This window comes from Chiloscyllium plagiosum, unplaced genomic scaffold (assembly GCF_037043375.1).
Source record: "Chiloscyllium plagiosum isolate Xiang-an unplaced genomic scaffold, Cpla_swu_hap1 HiC_scaffold_3, whole genome shotgun sequence".
Lineage (NCBI taxonomy): Eukaryota > Metazoa > Chordata > Chondrichthyes > Orectolobiformes > Hemiscylliidae > Chiloscyllium > Chiloscyllium plagiosum.
This window is the reverse complement of record NW_028270141.1, coordinates 7,445,922-7,467,448: the sequence shown is the minus strand read 5'-3', so window position 1 is coordinate 7,467,448 and position 21,527 is coordinate 7,445,922. Positions and strand designations below refer to the sequence as shown.

At 38.3% G+C, this 21,527-nt stretch overlaps 1 protein-coding gene across 1 annotated transcript in view; it reads left to right on the top strand.

Moving 5' to 3' along the window:
* LOC122540659 (uncharacterized) overlaps positions 1-21,527 on the top strand; it is a 102,323-nt gene that overhangs the window by 5,506 nt on the left and 75,290 nt on the right. The window contains exon 2 of the mRNA XM_043676683.2: positions 18,811-18,909. Coding sequence (XP_043532618.2) covers positions 18,811-18,909 — 99 coding nt within the window. The remainder of the gene's footprint in view (positions 1-18,810; positions 18,910-21,527) is intronic.

The window sequence follows — 21,527 nt, the reverse complement described above, 5'->3', positions numbered from 1 at the left end:
CCTGATCTGATGTGAACTCCAACGTTTTTTGTTTTCAGTAGATTCCAACATCTGCAGTAATTTGCACCTACAATGTCCTCGCAAATTTGTACCCTGTCTAGTATAATTACATTGTTTTTATAGCGGTGACCACAATGGCACACAGTACTCAAGTACTAACTAATGATGTATGCCGTTTCAACATAATCTCCTTCTTCCACCAAAAAATGGAAAGATTCCATATGCCTTCTTAACCACCATTTTGACCTGACCTCCTATCTTCCAGAATATCTGGACCTTCACTGCATGGACTCTCAATTCCTTTGCACCTCCCTCTACTCTCCCACATATTATGTATTCCTTTCCTTTGTTTTACTATCACAAATACATTATCTCACAATTCTCTGGGTTGAATTCCATTTGTCACTTGTCTCCTAACTTAACCTGTCTGTTCATACCTTCCTATAGTTCACAGCTGTCCTCCTGTATTTATTGGAACTCGAACCGGGTGGAGCTCATTGACTGAGATCCTTGAATGGGGCTATTAACCTGGGCCAGTCAGGGAGCTCTGGCTGACAGATATAAACAGGAGATTAGCATTACCGCTGTTAGGCGGTAGTGTAGGGGTAATAAAAAAACAGGAGTGAAAAGAAACAGGAAGGTTGGGGTAGAGAGAAAAAAAAACAGGAGATTAATAGTGGTAGTGTTTATTCATTCCCCAGTATAGTTTTCTGCCTGTTTGTCCAATGTAGTGTTTGTTACAGTCCTTGCATGGTATTTTGTAAATGACATTAGTTTTGTTTGTTGTCTGTATAGGGTCTTTCAAGTTCATTAGTTGCTGTTTTAGTATGTTGGTGGGTTTGTGGGCTACCATGATGCCAAGGGGTCTGAGTAGTCTGGCAGTCATTTCCGAGATGTCTTTGATGTAGGGGAGAGTGGCTAGGGTTTCCTGGACATGTTTCGTCTGCTTGTTTGGGTTTGTTGCTTAGAAATTGACGGACTGTGTTCTTTGGGTACTCATTCTTTTTGAATACACAGTACAGGTGATTTTCCTCTGCTCTGCATAGTTCCTCTGTGCTGCAGTGTGTGTGTTTGCTCATTGAAATAATGTTCTGATGCAGCTTCGTTTGTGGATGTCAACAGGCAGAAAACTAGCCACCAGGATACATGAACACCAACTAATCACAAAAAGACATGACCCTCTCTCACTAGTATCCTTACATACGGATGAGGAAGGACACCATTTCGACTGGGACAATACATCCATCCTAGGACAAGCCAAACAAAGACACGCACGAGAATCCCTAGAAGCATTCTAACCGGAACTCTGTCAACAAACACATCAAGTTAGACCCTATCTACCAGCCCCTGAGAAAAGGAACAGGAAGTGACTTCACAGGAAATAACATCACTACAGGAAATGACATCACCAATCCAAATGTACAAATAGAAAGCTGGAATTTTTAGCAGTGCTTCACTTGGGGCCCACTGAAGATGTTACCTAGTAGGGTGTCGAAATGTCTGGAAATGAACCATACAGCTCAGTGAGCAAACCTACATCCAAAACTTGATGTCTAGATATTTTAATACATCTGGAGCAGCTGAAACAAATCCAGACCTTGCTTAGAGGCATGGGCATTACAACTGCATCACAGCCCTATATAATTTACAGTCTGCTAAGATTGGATTACCTCGTGTAATTATATGGTCTATCCCTTGCTCCTTTTTTAAACAAAAGTGAGTTTTGTGACACAGTGACAGTGTCTCTACTTCTGGTCCAGACAATCCATATTCAAGTCCTATTAGCTGCAGAGATGTGTCATGACATGTCCAAACAGATTGATTTAAAACTAAATACAACATTAGTAGTCCTTCAATCCTTCATCACACACTTGTATCCAGTTAACACTCAACCCAGAGAATTGTGAGATGATGCATTTGTGGAAGTAAAGCAAAGGAAAGGAATACATAGTAAGTGGGAGAATAGAGAGAATTGCAAGGGAAGTGAGAGTCCATGCAGTGAATGTCTAGATATTCCTGAAGATAGGAGGTCAGTTCAATAAGATGGTTAAGAAGGCACATGGAATCTTTCCCCTTTTTTTAGCTGGAAGAAGGAGATTATTTTGGAATTGTATACATCATTAGTTAGTGCTTGAGTACTCTGTGCCACATAGGAAAATGGTGGACCTTGCACTATTTCCTCCCTGGCTTCTTTTTATTTCTGTGGCACATTTAAGCAGGCTCTGATAATTTATCCACTTTCTAGGATGCTAATCAAATTAATACTATTTTTCTCTCATTGTTTATCACATCCAATACTTTACACATCATCTCCTTGACTACAGTATCTGTATCATTCCCTTTTTATGAGCAGACAGCATTTGTTAGGATCCTTTATATAAAATGTTTGTTTTGAAATCAGAATTAATTGCATCATTGCATGATTTGTCCAATGTCCGTTATATTCCACCCAGGATTACAAAATACATATATACTTTTTTAAAAACTGAGGATTGTGAGTGTTTACAATTCCCTTCCCCAAAAGGCAGTGGGTGCAGAATCTTTAATTATTTTTAAGGCAGAGATAGATGGATTCTTGATCACCAAGGGAATGAGAGATTGTTTCCAATTGCAGGAATGTAGAGTTGATATTTAAAATCAGATCAGCCATGATTTTATTGAAGGGCTCGAAGGGCCAAGTAGCTTATCCTTATTTGTTGTTTGTATGTTGTAAGAGTTCTTAAAGTTGGCAGTTTAATAGAATTCAAAAGTTCTAAACTATAATGCCTCTGAAGAGAGGCAAGTTTCTTCTCGTGCAATTATTTTATTAGAATGCTTTGACTCTTCCTCAACTCCATTGAATCCTAATGAAATTATGTACACAGTCTGTCCCCCACCCATTATGGAACATATTTTACTGGATCAGGTCATCTTCTGGAATGACTTATGCCTTCGAATTTTCTCTGCGTCCTTTAGCTACAAATTAGTTTTGCTCAGTAACTTGATGAAAATGCATGCTGACATTAAAATGGTGATGGGAATGGGGCATCTGGGATTTTAGTTAATGGCAGGACAATTGGTACATTTTCTGAAACAATTATATTTGTGGGTTAAGAAAGAAACGGGGGAATGAAGGCGCAGCAGTGAATTTAGCATGAGTAAATTAAAGTCAAATCAGGGGCAAAAATATATTCCAAATGAGAAAAAAGTCAAAGGCAAAATAAAAATAGAAAATGTAAACGTTTGGCATTTTTAACATTTCTTCTGCAGTGTTTGACTGCAGTCAGGAATGTGATTGGACTCTGCAGATTGTTTATTTTCTGGATTGGCATTACATTAATAATCACTACATTGCCATAAGGATGCTTACACTCTTAATTATTGTACTTAACTTCTTGTATTACGATTAAGGAGTAATTATTCTGAAAATCCAACAGTTTCTCAAAAATAGCAGGAATACTAAGGTTTGGATGTCTTTTGACTAAAGCAAATGGCATGGCACTGTAACTCAATCAGCAAGTTCTGGAGATTCTCAATTTGTAGCATAGCTTTCAATTCCTTGAACCTTCCAACTTATTTGCTTATTAAAACAGTATATGTTGTTAAAACACCATTATTTTTGCAGCCCAATCCAACGCAACATATTTTCAAATCAAACTTAAGATAAGTTCAGTTTGAAACCCTCTGTGATTAATAATCGGTTTCTACTGATTGGCAACAAAACCCATCAGTTACTCACGAGGAACCATCCAAATAGCATTCAAATATAAAAGAAAGCCAGCATTCAAAAAGTGATATTCTCTTAGGAAGTGGGTGTACTGTACTAATGAAAAAAACAAATGCTGCTTTAGATTCTTAAAGTAATTTCTCAGTTTACTGCTCTTACAAAGCTTTGTTTTAGATGCTTTTGTCCTAATGTGCCAGATATTGTTTTTTTCCAGTTCTAATTTTTATTGGTTTTGTTTTGCACTATAGTTTGAAGGTGTGAATGCCAAATTATGGGGCGGATTGCATAAATAAACAGCAAAATGGCTTGCATGGAATCTTACAATGGTGTCTCCTTTTCTCAGAACAATCCTTTTTTGTTTCTTTTGAACTTTCTGACACATTTGATATTGAACTCTCGTAAGCCTTCATGATGTGCAGACTTTTGACAAGTGCTAATGTACAATGTTGTAGAGCTAGCAGAATGCACAGAACTGTAGACCACTTCCTCATTTAGATGTGGTGGTTTGTCACAATTTTATGCTGTACTTTGCTTAAAATGTACCATATTTTCAAAATGCCAAAGAAATGCAGGTTTTAAAGATGAAACAATAATATTTATTATCAGATTGGGTACACATATGCAGAAGGCAGGCTGTGTAAAGCAGCTATTTAAAAAATAGTTGCCCATACTTCCCGTTTTGATCAGGGTTTGGCAGGACATTGGATTGGGAGCCAGAGTGGAGAAGGCTGCTGGGTGGAAAGATTACCTGCTGTGTCTAACTGTGGTTAAATATTAAAAGTTATAATAGAAACATAAAATATTCCTCCTATCTCCATCCCCTCACAATCCATGACCTGCATTCACCCCTTGCCCTCCCTCACTCCTGTATCCATCAATATGGCTTCTTATACTCTCCATGCCACCCATATCAATGTACCCATAACCCTTCATAGCCCCATGTCTTGATAATTCCCATGTCCCTTTATAACCCCAATGCTAACCTTTGTCCCCAATCTATGTGTTAAATAACCTGATATCCTAGGGCCTTCCTCAGGAGGCATGCTTACAAAAAATAAATTTAGTGTGTCTACTAATGATTTCACTCTTTAAAAAGAAGCCACTGTTATTGGTAAAAAAGAAATTTGATGCATTTAAATTCCTTCAACTAACCCCTTGTGTAGGCAAACATTTCACTCAAGTGCTTCATCCCTTAACTGTTTAATCTCTTAGATAAACAGACAATTTCATTCTACAAGCACTTTGAGCTGTCCATTGTGAAAGTAATGGTTCTGATTTTCCATTTGCCACCCAATAGTTATTCCAGTGCAGATTGGAATTGTGCATGAGATTCCTGTGAAATCCCTATCATAACAGACCCCTAAGGAATTGCATGGGAAATTGAAGATTCCACTGGGCAGTTTTCTCTCTGTTTAGAACCCACTGAGAGTATCCATTTAAATCAGTGACTTTGGAGAGTTATGTAAATATTATTGAGGAAATGTTAGACTATTAAATGCGTACTGAAACTCCAGAGTAAATATTCAACCGACCCAATGCTTAACTCATGTACTCCCTCTGCAGCACTCCCAGACCACATAAAGCCCCTGGACCCTGACCCGATACCCAACACCCACCCTACTCTAGACCTGACACTCTCCATCTCCTGTACTAGAACTGTTGCCCCTATTCTTCCAATCCCCTGTGCTCCCACCCCACCATGCCTCTGGATCTGACACACATTCCCCCACTCTGGATCTGATCTACAGCATCCCGCTCCCCAAACAATCCTCCCCTCCCCTGCTCTGGACTGGATCAGCCTCCTTTCTCAATCCATTCTAAAAGCTACATCCTTACCTGGCCATCTGACACCGTACCCCTTCCAACCTTTTGGCATCCTACCAACTGCCCACCTACCCCCAACATGCCTCATATCTTACCTACCTGATGTCCTAATCGTCAACATCCTACCAATATGACACCTTACTCCTTGGCAGTCTATCTCTGACCCAGGGAGTAACTTTCCCACCTGGCATCTTACTTGGTCATGGTAGCTTTTGGCTGACCATAGCATCAAGAAGTCCCAGCAAAACTAAAGTCAGTAGAAATCAGGATGAAAAGGTCTCCACTGTTTGAAGTCATACCTCACACAAAGGAAGATAATTGTGGCTGTTGGAGTCAGTCATCTCAGCCTCAGGACACCCCTGAGGAACTCTGCAGAGTAATGTTCTAGGCCCAATCATCTTCAATTGCTTCGTTAATGTCCATCCTTCTGTCAAAAGATCAGACGTGGAGATCTTTGCAGATTTGTTCCATTTACTTTCTTTGCCACCTGCTGAACTTGTATGCTAATTGTGTGTGAATTAAGCGCATGAATTACCAAATCACTTTGTGCTGCAGTTTTCAGCGGTCTTTCTCTGTTTAAATAATATTCAGTTCCTCAATTCTTCCTTTCAAAGTGAAAAACTTGATATTTTCTCACATTATATTCCATCTGCCAAGTTTTTTTCCTTTATATTTCCCTCTGCAGACACTTTCTGCCATCCTCTTCATTTGACGTCCTGCCTATTTTTATGTCATCCGCAAACTTGGCTGCAGTATATTCACGTTTCTCATCCAAGCTATTTATATATTATAAATAATGGTAGACCCAGAACTGATCCCTGTGGCACTCAACTAGTTACAGGTTGCAATCCTGAAAATACTACTTTATCCCAAATATGTATCTTCTATTAGTTAGCCAATTCTCTTACCATAATAATATATTATCTCCAACACTGTCAGCTTTAATCTTTTTCAGTAGGCTAATGTGTGATAACTTATCAAGAAATCCAAGTATACTACATCTAGAGTTATAGAGTCCTACAGCACAGAGACAGGCCCATTGGCCCAAACTGGTCCATGCCAACCAAAATGATCGAGATGGTTGGGTCCAAAAGGAGATAGCTGCAAGACTGGGTCTGTGGCGGGTGGGAAGGAAATGACTAAGAAGGAGAAGCATAATTGACCTCATCCTCACCAGTCTACCGGCTGCACATACATCGATCGATGACCATATTGGTAACAGTGGCTACCCCACACAGTATTTCTGAGACGCAGTCCCACTTTTACATTGTGAATATCCTCCATTATGTGTGTGACACTATCACCGTGGTAAAATGTGCATCTACTAGTTCGCTTTTATCTATCCTGTTTGTTGCCTCTTACTGAAAGATCTGAACAATATCCAGGTATGGGCTGATAATTAGCATGTAATGTTCACACCACACAATTAAGAGTCAAATTGAACTTGAAACGTTAGTTCCCTTTCTGTCTCCACAGATTGTGCCTGACCTGTTGAGTTTCTCCAACACTTTCTGCTTTGCTTTGCTGTTTTCCTAACTTAGAAACATTATTCAAATCATTTTTGTCACTGTTTTCTCTCATGGCATTTATCAACACATTATTAATGAGTTTGGGTGGAGATTTAAAACACACTAAAATGGACGAGAGCCTCTGGGTGGACTAGAAATCAAGCTTTTTTTTTTAACCCACACTCTCAAATCAGACGACCGGTATCACATTATTGTTACTCACTGGATCTTGCTCTGGGTCGAAAGATCAGTGAATTTATCTGCCTAATAAAATTCCCTGTGTTCTACTGTAATTTAGTGTACATGGCACAGCTTTAGATGTTTTAGCAGAACGTTACAAGTTGTTATTGAATGAAAACATTTTTCCTGTACTGTTGTATCCGCCACACGTCACATAACCTGATCTATCCACTGTATTGTACCATTCCTTTGTGTACCTTTGTATTTCCCTTCTTGAAATTGAATGCCTTCAGCACACAGAAGCTTCATCTCTGTCACTGTGCAATAATTGAATTGCTACATCTGGAACTTAACCAAGCTCTAAATGAGGCAATGAAAATGTTTGGTTTAATTCATTACAGAATGTATTCTTCACTTTTTCCACAAGCTAGAACAACAGGTACCAAATCGTATTTTTGTTGTTTTTGTTATCAGAAGTTCGTATTCTAAGTTACTCTATTCAGTCTCAACTACGATTCACAAATCTTCATTTTTAAAGTTCATTTACGGGATTTAGGCATTACTGACTGAGCTAGCATTTATTCCCCATTCCTAATTTCTCTCCGGAGGGTAGTGAGTAAGCTGTCCTTTTAAATTGCTATAATCCATGTGGTGCAGGTACACTCTCAATGCTGTTAAGAAGGGAGTTCTAAGGTCTTGATCCAGTGACAGTGAAGAAAGAGTTATGTCTCCAAATCTGGATGGTGTGTGCCTTGGACGGGAACCTTCAGGCAGTGGTGTTTCTATGTATCTGTAGCTTTTGACCTTGTAGATGGTTGAGATTACAGGTTTGAAAGATGCTTTGAAAGATCAAAGGTGAGTTGATAAGGCTTCATTGCTAAGGCTGCTATAAGAACATCCGATTGTCTTGTTACTAAAGAACTGATATTATCTCTTCAACTCCTCATAAAACGTCCAGAAACATCTAAGAGTTGAGTACTGTATTTGGTCTTGCTCTTTTTGCATTCATATTCCTGGGTGCATATTAGAAAAATTTTATGTTCAGATAATAAAAATGAAGAAAGCAGATATGTTCTATTTTTAGTTCATTACTTATTCGTAAAGTTTTTACTTAAGTGCTTTTGTTTATTTTGCAAACTTCGTTTTGGTATTCAACCAATTATATTCAGTGTGACAGACATTTTTAAATTTGATTCCTGATGAAGGGCTTTTGTCCAAAACACGATTCAATAGACAATAGGTGCATTCAGCCATTCAGCCCTTCGAGCCTGCACCGCCATTCAACATGATCATGGCTGATCATTCCTAATCAGCATCCTCTTCCTGCCTTATCTCCATAACCCTTGATTCCACTATCTTTGAGAGCTCTATCCAACTCTTTCTTAAATGAATCCAGAGACTGGGCCTCCACTGCCCTCTGGGGCAGAGCATTCCACACAGCCACCACTCTCTGGGTGAAGAAGTTTCTCCTCATCTCTGTCCTAAATGGCCTACCCCGTATTTTTAAACTGTGTCCTCTGGTTCGGCACTCACCCATCAGCGGAAACATGTTTCCTGCTGCCAGAGTGTCCAGTCCTTTCATAATCTTATATGTCTCAATCAGACCCCCTCTCAGTCTTCTAAACTCAAGGATATACAAGCCTAGTCGCTTCAGTCTTTCAGTGTAAGGTAATCCCGCCATTCCAGGAATTGACCTCGTGAACCTACGCTGCACTCCCTCAATAGCCAGAATGTCTTTCCTCAAATTTGCTCCTTGGATGCTGTCTGACTATAATTTTTAAATTATAGTTGAGTGATAGTAATACTTAAAAAATTAAGAGATATTAATTATGATATAAAACAATATGGTATAAATTACATTAAACTTGCAAATCCAGAAAATAGAATGTTAAAATTTGACACATTTATCTATATATGTGTCAAGTAACCTTTTCTTTCTCGTGCTTTGTTTGAGCTTGCCGTTTCCCAGTATTTATAGGGTATGTTTGTCTATTATTGTGTGGATTCATTCTTTAACAAAGGACCTTCTAAGTATTTTCTTCAGGAAAACATTTAATCTCTACTGGAGTTTAATCTGTGTGTTTTATAAATTACGACTTTATATATAGCCTTTAAGTGCTAAGAAATTAAGAAAATAGGTTCTTAATATTTTCTTCTATCATGGTATATCAAAGGCAGAAAGTATTCAACTGATCTGTTTCAAGGCATGTACCAATGCTGCTTTATAGCCCTAGCTGGTAACAGTCCCTATGAGGGATTGGTCAAGATCACTTCCTTTAATTCCTGGATCTCTGACCTGATCTGCTTAGAAAACCAGGTACAAAATCATTTCCTGTCTCTTGTTTGGTTTCTCTGCTGTAGAGAATGATATTGACATAGGTCAATTAAGTAAAAATCTCCTGAACAAAACTCTTCTAAAGGTGACATTTTCAAGGTGCGGTTTCATTTCTGCTAGGAATGAGAGATGGTGGTACAGGGTACACACGAATCAGAAACCATAATAATTAAGTAAAACTGGTATTCGCTCAAGGTGTTAGTGAATTTGTTGGTCCCTGGTTAAGATATTGGTTTAGACAACTTCACCAACAGAAGCCAGAACGAGCAGAAATTTGTACTTGTGTCACGATTGAAAAGTGGTGGTGGGGATTTCAACACCCTGGTGCGATGTTTAAATTTTAAAAGAAAAATCAAACCCAATTAAATTAAACCGTATCCTTGAATGTAAGTGATTCAGACATGCATAAGGTTCAGGTGTGGGTGTGGCGGAGGGGGTCAACCAACTTTCTCCCAGAAGGTCAGTCATACAAATATCTTTGTCAGGATTTGTGCTACGGACCTTGTGGCTTGAGTTTCCTGATCCTTAAGGATATCCAGGAGCCAAAGACACTTGAGACAGCTGCATAAATTTCTTGACTTTACAAATGGAATAGCCCCAGAGCCTTCACCCAAAGCATTCCTGGCCCTTTCCCAAAGCTAGGAATCCCTCCCTGCTTCCCCACACCCCCCACACACAGACACACACACAGGATTCCAACTTGTTTCATGTTATGACAACTGATAAATTTAAGAGACTGAACAATATGGATATTAATATTTTACTGAATGATGTTATCATCATACTTATGGTTCATGCCATTTATGGAAGCAAATGAACATTGCCTTATTTTTCTTTTCCGTCTGCGTGTCAATGGAATTAGAGATTAAATTCAGTTACATAACCTGACAACTCAAGTTATAAAGTTGTAGAGATGTACAACATGGAAACAGACTCTTCGGTCCAACCCGTCCATGCCAACCAGATATCCCAACCCAATCTAGTCCCACCTGCCAGCACCCAACCCATACCCCTCCAAACCCTTCCTATTCATATACCCATCCAAATGCCTTTTAAATGTTGCAATTGTACCAGCCTCCACCACTTCCTCTGGTAGCTCAATCCATGCGCGTACCACTCTCTGTGTGAAAAAGCTGCCCCGTAGGTCTCTTTTATATCTTTCACCTCTCACCCTAAATCTATGCCCTCTAGTTCTGGACTCCCCGACCCCAGGGAAAAGACTTTGGCTATTGAACCCTATCCATGCCCCTCATAATTTTGTAAACCTCTATAAGGTCACCCCTCGGCCTCTGACGCTCCAGGGAAAACAGCCCCAGACTGTTAAGCCTCTCCCTATAGCTCAAATCCTCCAACCCTGGCAACATCCTTGTAAATCCTTTCTGAACCATTTCAAGTTTCACAACATCTTTCCGTTAGGAAGGAGACTAGAATTGCACGTAATATTCCAACATTGGCCTAACCATTGTCCTGTACAGCAGTGACATGACCTCCTAACACCTATAGTCTATACTCTGGCCGATAAATGAAAGCATACCAAATGCCTTCTTCACTATCCTATCTACCTATGACTCCACTTTCAAGGAGCTATGAACCTGCACTCCAAGGTCTCTTTGTTCAGCAACACTCCCTAGGACCTTACCATTAAGTCCTGCTAAGATTTGTTTTCCTAAAATGCAGCACCTCGCATTTATCTGAATTAAACTCCATCTGCCACTTCTCAGCCCATTGACCCATCTGGATCCTGTTGTAATCTGAGGTAACCCTCTTCATTGTCCACTGCACCTCCAATTTTGGTGTCATTTGCAATCTTATTAACTGCCTCTTGTGTTCGCATCCAAATCATTTATGTAAATGACAAAAAGTAGAGGGCCCAGCACCGATCCTTGTGGCACTCCACTGGTCACAGGCCTCCAGTCTGAAAAACAACCCTCCACCACCACCCTCTGTCTTCTACCTTTGAGCCAGTTCTGTATCCAAATGGGTAGTTCTCCCTGTATTCCGTGAGATCTAACCTTGCTAATCAATCTCCCATGGGAACCTTGTCGAATGCCTTACTGAAGTCCATATAGATCACATATGTTTCCATGCTGTAATGTAATGTAATCTAAAAAAAATCTAATCACATATACCGCTCTGCATTCATCAATCCTCTTTGTTACTTTAAAAAACTCAATCAAGTTTGTGAGACATGATTTCCCATGCACAAAGCCATGTTGACTATCCCGAATCAGCCCTTGCCTTTCCAAATACATGTACATCCTGTCCCTAAGGATTCCCTCCAACAGCTTGCCCACCACCTGCGTCAGGCTCATTGGTCTGTAGTTGCCTGGTTTGTCCTTACCACCCTTAAACAATGGCACCACGTTAGCCAACCTCCAGTTCTGTACTATCAAACAACAATTTGAATAACAGTATAATTCTTTAATTTACATACATCAAATGTATTTAATGAACTATTCTATCATTCACGTTAACTAAAATATATCATTATATATGATCCAGTACATCATTCAAAGCTATCATCTAAGAGCAATATCTAATCCAAATTCAGAAGAGCCACTAATAAATTAGTATTTCTTTGCACACACTGAATTATCCAGTAAATATTTCCATATTTCATTAGCAACCAATTTAAGATTGTCAGTTGGCTTGCTTTGTGAAACACCTGCATATACTGGAAATTACATATATTAATACACAGGGCACTGTTCTTTTCAGATAGAAAGAAAATGAACATGTACCGTGTCTGTTTCAACCTAATAAAATAGATGGCAGCCTTTTGCTGATTCATTTTTGAGATCCAGGTTAAGTAATCAGTGTTAACCTGCCTGGTTCAACATCTTAACAAAGTCTGACAATTAACTGTCAATCAACATTAATGGATGCATTCTCCATGGCAATCTCTCCACCAATTGAAGTCCAAAGGCCAACTAATCAGCACTCTAACAGCATTAGGTGTTGCATTTCCCCTTGAATTCTTGTAAATTTTTCTGATGTGCGCAAGCTTTGACAAAATTTCTCTTTTCAGCAATTTGTCTTTTTGAAAAATTGCTTTCAAACTAATTGGTTTTCCATGACTTTGTAGTATTATCTTACTGAAGAGTAAGATTTAAACTCTAATCTGCTAAACCTTAAACACTATCAACTTGCATTTATATAGCTCATGTAATGTAGTGAAATGTCCCAAAGTTGCTTTGCAGATGTGCTATGAAGCAACATTTGAAACAGCTATATGAGCAAAATATTGGTCACAGTGGTAACTCAGAAGAAGGGAAGAGGTGTAGAGCTTTAGGGCTAGGCTACCAGAGCTTGTTGCCTAGGCAACTGGAAACACTATTGTGAGTGGCTTAAATCATGAGTGCTCAAGGGACCCACAAAGTAGGAGGATCTTGAAAGGTTATAGGCTGGAGGATATCATGGGTATTAAGTGATCTCTCTTTTTCAACAACTTTAGACATCCTGTCAGAAATAATGTTTAAGCAGAAGAAAAGCAGAATGATATGGAGGCCTGTTGTGTGATGCAGTGTTTCCTGTGGTGGAACATTAACTACAAAAGTGCATGCTGTGGCCTGACAGCTATTATTATGAAGGCGAATTATTAAGTGCCCTCATTGATGTTTTTGCTTATAGCATTGTTTCTAACTGGATTGTTCGCCAGCCAGTCTTGCATGATGGACTTGTAAGCAAGAGATTTAAATCTGTGGCAGTCGTTTAACAATATGAGAATGAAGTAGAATGAATATTTTAAGCATGTTGCTAACTTGCTAACCTGTTTTCAAGAGTCCACTTAAATACTGTGTGAATGTTCACTCTGATGAAACATGCAGAAAGCACATTCAAAATTTTATTTCCTTTTTTTGTTCAAATTCTCTGTTCCTTGGCACCTTCACAATTGGTATTCTGCAGTGTCCATTTCCGTTGTTAATTTCTGAATTCTAGTGCTGTTTGCTCATTCCTGATGGTGTTTTTGAGGAGAAATATTGCATGTTTATAAGAAAGGCCAACTAATGAGATCTATGGGTATTTCCAGAATGCACTTTGTAGAGACAAATAAGACACAGACTAATTCTGTGTTGCATTCTTAGCAGAACCTCTGACAGCTACACAATCAAAACGCATGCAAAAATAATAAAGAATCACAGTCATAGAGTTATATAACAAGGAAACAGACCCTTCTGTTCAACACATTCACGCTAAAGAGATATCCTAAACTATTCTAATCTCATTTGGCCCATATCCCTCTAAACCCTTCCTATTCATGTAACCATTCAGGTGCATTTTAAATGTCGTAATTTTACTTGCCTCCATCACCTCCTCTGACGGCTCATTACATACCAGCACCACCCTCTGCATGAAAAAGTTGCCCCTCCGTTCTCTTTTAAATCTTTACCTGCTCACCTTAAATGCCTATTTTAAAATTCATAAATAAATTTCCAGACATACATAGGAATAAACTAAATAGGAGCAGAAGATCATTCACCCCCTCAAACCCTCTCTACCTGTCAAAAAGATCATGATTGAACTTTTGAGTTTTGAATTCTTCAATCTATCTGATCCTGATAGCCCTGATTAATGTATCTAGAAAGAATCTATCCTGTCTTAAAAATATTCAGGGATCCCTCCACCATCTTCTGAGGCAGTGTCTCAAGGTTACACAGCACTGTGAGAGAGCAAGAAAAATCTCCATCTCCAGTCTTAAAGGAGATTCCTAGTTCTAAAGCAGTGTCCCATAATCATGGACTGACCCACAAGAGGAAACATCCTTTCCATAATTTCCTATTTAAGACTAATCAGGATCCTTTATACTTCAGTCAAGTCATCACCAACCCTCCTTCCAACTGCCTAAACTCTAGTGGAAAAATGTCCAAAGTGTCCAACCTGCTTATTCAAAGTATCAAACTGGTAAACCTCTTCCAATACATTTACATCTTTGCTTGTATTAAGGAAACCACAACAGCACACAGTATTAAATATGTGGTCTCACCAATGCACTGAATAACTGAAGAGAAGCCGCCTTACGTTTACGTTCACTTCCTGTCATAATGAAGGACAGTATCCACTTAGCCTTCTTGATTATATATTGGACCTGTATATTAAATTTATGTGACTCAAGTGTGAGAGCAACCAAATCCATCTGCACATTAGAATTCCATAATCCTTATTCATTTAAGCAATACTTCGCATTTTCATTCTTTCTTCCTTCCTTCCTTTTCATTCTCCCACATTATATTCCATCTGTTAATTCCATCCTATCTATATGTGTCTGCAATTTCCTTCTGTCTCCCTCATGGCATACTTGGTGTTGCCTGTGAATTTAGCTACCATGCCTTTGCTCCCTTCATCTAAGTGATTGAAATCAAAGTTGGGGCTGCGGCACAGACCTTTGTGGGACTCCAGTTACCACAGCCTGCCAATGAAGTAAAGGCCCATTTACACTAAGTCTCTTCTGCCCACCAGCCAGTGTTCTATCTATGCACATATTTGCATTCTACCTCTTCCAATAATATGAGCTTTTATTTTCTGCAATAATTTTTGCTGTGGCACCTTATCAAATGCCTTCTGGAATAACGAGTATGTTATATTTACAGGCACCTCTTTATCTACAGTGCATGTTACTCCTTCAAAGAGCTCCAATAAATTGGGTCGACATGGTTTCCCTTTGATCAAACTGTGCTGACTCTTGACAATTGCCTTGAGATTTTCTAAGAGCGCACTATAATCTCTTTAATAATCAATTCTAACACTTTTCGCATGACACCTGTTGAGGTGACTGGCCGATAATTTTTCTGTTTTCTTCCTCCCTTTACAGAGTTTGTTCTATGCATGCTGTCTGCACGGCAAGAATGGGGGTATAACTATAGCAGTAATTTCTGACAGATTAGCTAATGTTTCTTAGAAATATTTTAAGTGACTGGAGAAATTCCATCCGGAAATTCTAAGTGAAGTTTTAGTCTGCATTGCTCACTTGTGGCAGTCAAGAAAACGACTGCTCTCAGTTTAAATGCCAGATTTTTGATCCACTTGGAGATATTAGAAGCATGTGAAAGTCATCATGGTCCCAGAGGACTGTATTCTGCGCTCATTAGAGAGATAGCTGGTTGGGAATTTACCCCAAGGTCACCACATCTCACGTGAGAGGTGTGATTGGGAAGCCAGAGAACTTCATGGTGATCTCCCAGCACTGGAATTGAACCCATGCTATTGGTGTAATTCTAAATTACAAACCAGTTGTACAGCCAACTGAGCTAAACTATCCTAAGCTACTGCATTTGGTACCCATTATTCAACTATTGAATGTGCTGTTTATCCAGGCCCATTTGTATAGTCAACTTTTATCACACTATAAAATACAAATTTGTGCTCTTTAAGCTTTGAAAGAAGTAACAGATAAGCAGATTGGAAAGCAGTACACTACTTAATTATCACTGACAAATAAAATAGTTTTCCGCATTAGGTATGGTACATTTTTCAGAACTCTTGTGGTGTTTCTGTTTCTCAGGGCTTTTTTTATTCATTATCAAAAGTTTGCATAAATACATGTCTTTTCTAAGGCCATTGTACCTTTAGATTGTACTGCATTTGTGTGAAGGATGCATCAATTAATTTATGTTCTTTGCATGTCTACGTTAATGGCAGGATTAATGTTAATTAAGGAATTATTTGATGTAAATTGTGATTCTATTTCCTGGGAACTAGTTCAGTCTGAGAATTAAGTTGGGGAGGATGGAATTGTTCAAAGCCCTATTTGTTTTGTATTTGTCGTAGTAAGTATGTGATTGTGGATTGCCATCTCCCATCTCAGAAATCACTATTCTGAGAAGACTTTGTAGACAGTTCTCCCAGGGCAGCTAATCTTTTGGATTTTTACCAGCTTCATGGTCTTTGAAATCAAATTGGCCTGAAGCAGGAAAAGTATTCCTTTTTATAGTTGGTCTTGATACAGCAATGTTATACATGTTATCTGTGTTGGTGAGTCAGATTGCAATTTTGAATACAGCGAGAGCTTGAGTTATTTATATCCCATTGTACCAGGTCATACATAGGAAAAATAAATTTCATTAGTATTATTTGAAAAGTAAAATTCTACACAGCAATGAATATCAGTTCCTTTCTACATGGCATTGCTCACGCAATTTTTTAAAAAAGTGTCATCTGATTTTATTGAAAATTCTCACAGATATAAATTTGCAGTAGAACACTGGTTGAGGTTTCACTATGATACAACGAAGAACTGGGGATGCTGGAAATCTGAAATAAAAACAAATTGCTGGAGAAACTCAGCAGGTCTGGTAGTATCTGTGGGAAGAAAGCAGAGTCACCATCTGGAATTGGGTGACTGCTTTCTCTCCATGGATACCAAAGCAGCTTAGTTTCACCAGCAATGTCTGTTTTTGTTTGAAGTTTCACTGTGTGGAAGTCAGCAATAATCGTGGGCAATTTGCGTATTCCACAGTTATGCTACGTTGGCACTATTTTGTGATTAAAAATAACATTCACAGTCTATGCAGTCTGGCACAGCTGACCTCACAATCTTTTGATCCTTTTAAGTTTTGGTGTCATTTATCTTTGTCCTTTAAGCCACATCATTAAACCTCTTCTTATTAAGTGTTCTGTTTTGTTGTTTGAACAAACATGTCATCTGCAGAGGGTAGGAAAAGCTTTGTCATCATTACATTCTAATAATGATTAAAGAATGAGGAACAAGACCAGACTACTCAGCCCTTCGACCCACCTCTGCCATTCAATATTATGGTTGATCAGATATAAACTTCAACTCTGCATTCCTACATGCCCCCAATAAAACATCGTAAAACACAATTTTGTTATACTCATTAATAAAACGTAATTTCCTTTACCTAGTTTTTCAAAAGAGCACTTTTTAATGTAAGTCCAAGAAATGTATTTGTAGAAGAATTAAATAGAAAATACTTCAAACAAGAAATTTCAGTAATCTCTTTTAATAAATCTGTTTTTTTGCAGCTTGGCATAGAAATATTTTATTAGTGTATTGACTGAAAGAACAGCTATCTGTATAGGTATAAAAAGAAATCTCATTGACCTTAAGCTTACAATCACATCATGGTTTACAACAGCTTCAAGATAATCAAACCACATAGGCATACTCTGTTTTGATCCATTTTTGTTCGTATTCTAATATAAATGGTGCTCGAATCTTAAGTTTTCTGAGCTATTCTAAGATAGAAACCAATGCCACTTTCAAATGGATCAATTCAAATGGACTGCATCTAAAATAGCTGTCTCAGTATCAGATTGGCTTTTGAAATATGTCCATTTTTAACATTTTTTAATGTTTATGTTTGTACTACGAAGTACATCTTAAGTATTTTGCAGTTGGTGCATCCAAATCTGATTTTTGGTTTGGAAGCCGTATTGCTGGTACTCCAATAAATTAATTAAAATTAAAAACTAATTCAGTAATAAAAGCTCAGTAAAATTAAGTTTTCATGGAGTATACAGAATACAGAAAGTCTCAACTTGTGAGGAAGAGTAAAATTGCAGTTTATTGGTAAGTCCTATCAGGGATTTAATAGAAACTTAGTGGGCGAATGTGAAATCATTACAGCATGCAGTTGAGTGAAAAGAATAGAAGTTTTTAAAGGGCAGTTGGGTAAGCATGTGAAGCAGAAGAGAGGAGTAGAGGATTACATTGGTAGAATTAGAGGAGAAAGATTGGAAGGTGTGTGAGTGGAATGTAAACCTTTGCTGGTGGACTGAGTGAGCGAAGTGACTTGTTTCCGTACTATGTGACGTTTGCAATTATGTAAGATTTTGGACCTAATGGGGAATGTCCTCTGATATTGCAAGAGTTGGTTAGTTTTTCTGTGGTCAGTAATTCATTTATTAGTGAGCAGTATTTCTGATTTCAAACAGCAAAGTTGTTTCTGATTAATTTGCTTTTAAAATACATTACTTCATTTTTAAAAAAATGATCCAAGGCATCTGAATGGGTATATGAATACGAAAAGTTTAGAGGGATAGGAGCCAAATGCTGGAAAATGGGTCTGGATTTATTTAAGATACCTGGTTGGCATGGATGAGTTGGACTGGAGGGTCTGTTTTGGTGCTGTATATTTCTCTGACTCTGTCTTTCCAGAATGAGATTCTGCTTTTAATAATTAAAATAAGAGAATTGTCTGTATTTCCAAAGGCAGACTTTTATTTTGCCATATACTGTACTTAATGTTTTTGTTGGAAAATGAATCAATCTTCTACTCTTCTTCTGCATTTCTTTCAAGGTACCACTGAATGGACATCCTCCCCTTTCAAATGACATAGAGCTAATTGTTGCAGAAGAAACAAAAGAGTCACAAGCTACAGAGAAGAAAGCTCTTAAGGTACACTGGTGCCAATTCCAAGGTTGAATGAAAGTTTCAATGCTGTGAAAAAGAAAGAGAATATGTAATTGTAAATCAGTGACAAAGGAGTTATAAGTTTTAAAATCTCAAATGAGATGTTATAAATTTCTTCATGCAGTATGCTGTTAGTGCATAAATACTTTACTATGAAGTATAATTGAAACAACAATCACTATTGAATTGTCATTGAGAAGAGATTAAGTCCAGTAGGCCTACATTCCTTACAGTTATGAAGAATGAGAGGTGATTTCATTGATACAGAAAATCCTTAAGGAGTTTCACAGAATAAATGCTAAGAAGTTTTTTTACCATGCTGGGGGGTGTAGATATTAGGAGTTTGCATTCTCATATAGAGGGTCGGCTGGCTAGAGCTGAGATGACAAGAACTTTCTTCGCTCACTGAATCTTTGGTTTTTCCCACCTTCAGAGAGCTGTCCATGCTTAGTTATTGTGTTTATTCAAGACAGAGGTCACGTCATTTTAGAATGCTAAGGAAATTAAGGAGCATGAAGATAATTTGGGAACATAGAGTTGAAGTAGAAGATCAACCATAATCTCGCTGTATGGTAGAGCAAACCCCAGAGGTCAACTGGCCTGCTCTTACTCCTGTTTCATATGTATCTTTTAAGGGAAGAATGGATAAGCATTTGAGGTAGATTCATATCTAGAGTGTGCAGAAAAAGCAGGTCCATTGCTTTGATTTTAGTTTTCGATTGCTACATCAACCACAAAATGATGAGTGTAAAGACACAATGAAACCGTGGTTTTTATTCTTTATATGAAGATTAAAATCATATGATGTTCCCTTTCTTCTCTTAGAAGCTTGGTTCTGCCAGCATTAAAATGCGTTCAAGTAGCACATCAGCTGTTTGGGTGAACCTACATTATTATGAGTTTGCAGGGCATAAGCAGAACAGCTGCATGAATCTTTTGCAATTCTTTAGGTTGTCAGGGAAATTGTTCAAATTTTTAGGGTGTTTGTATTTCAACTTCTGTCTCAGAATTGCATGTTGCAGTGTCTTAGTAAATACAATTATGAAGTTGATGATTTAAACCTATCGATTTAGTTCATTCCATCCAGATCAGTAAGCAACTGGCCGAGTGTTAGTAAGGCAGACAAGATCAACAAATATACCAGTCTCAGTGAGACTAACTGTGTCCTAGTAACTTTCCATGAGATAGCAAGCCTTGTCTGTATTTTGTCTCAGATTTGCTTCCAGTATAATCTTTCTTTTATTGAACGCTGGTGACTTGAAAGAGTTTTATTGTACTCAGTGTTCTCTGTGGCTTCATTTGTAAGCTACTCCTTCAGTTAAAGCACCACTTGCACAAACTCTTCAAAATTGTCAATATTAGCACTTATTTTCTTACTAATGTAGTTGCTTCTTATAGATCAGGTAAATGATAGACAACACCTTCCAATAACCTGAACATTTGGAGATGAGCTTCCAGTGCTAGTTGAGGCTAAACTTTTCTGTTAGATATATACTGGGACATTATTGCAGCTTCATTAAAATTTTATTACATTTGCTTTGGCAAGTGTACACAGAGGTTAGTTATGAAACAAATTGTTGCCTGAGAAAGAGGAATATTAACAAGCACAGGGAACAGTCAAAGACATAGGACTAGGTACACAGCTTGTGGAGAAAGAAACCCAAATGGTCCAAATGATCCGTTTCTTGTCATAGAATCATAGAGATGTACAACATGGTTGTGTTCCTGCTTTCAGGGATACAATGAAAAACATATGTATTGACTAGACAAGGAGAGACTGAGCTGATTTAAGATTTATTTAATTGACGTTGTGAATGTGAGACAGGTGAGGGCTGAGGGAGCAGGACAGTAACCTTGATGGTGGGAGTCAGTTCTTAAAGAATTTATAAAACCTACCAGAACTTACATTTATTTTTGTTTGGAAAATCTGGTCAGTGCATTGTCCATGTTCCTAGTTCTTCTGTGTTTATTGTTTGATTTCCTCTTGAAGAACATTTTTTAAAAACGTCTGATCTGAAAACCCATAATCATGAAATGACCAGGTTGAAAACATGTTATAAGTATTAGATTGATTTTGAGTAATTGTTGCTGACTAGCTCTTTCACTGTTAGGCTTTTTAAGCTGTCACATATCATTGCCACCTGCTCAATTACAAGTGTAGGATTTCAGAGCATTGAATAAATTTGCTTGACAAGTTTGTTTTTTATCAGTCAGTGAACTGAACAATTTTACTGTGCTTGTCTCAAGGTCAAGGGGAAAATTGAGATCCAGACTGTCTCTGAGTCAAGGAGAAAGTGAGGACTGCAGATGCTGGAGATCAGAGCTGAAAATGTGTTGCTGGAAAAGCGCCGCAGGTCAGGCAGCATCCAAGGACCAGGAGAATCGACGTTTTGGGCATGAGCCCTTCTTCAGGAATGAGGAAAGTGTGCCAAGTGAGCCTGCATGGCACACTTTCGTCATTCCTGAAGAAGGGCTCATGCCCAAAACGTCGATTCCCCTGCTCCTTGGATGCTGCCTGACCTGCTGCGCTTTTCCAGCAACACATTTTCAGCTCTGTCTCTGAGTCAAGCCCATTCTCCTGACAGGCGATATATAATCTGTTC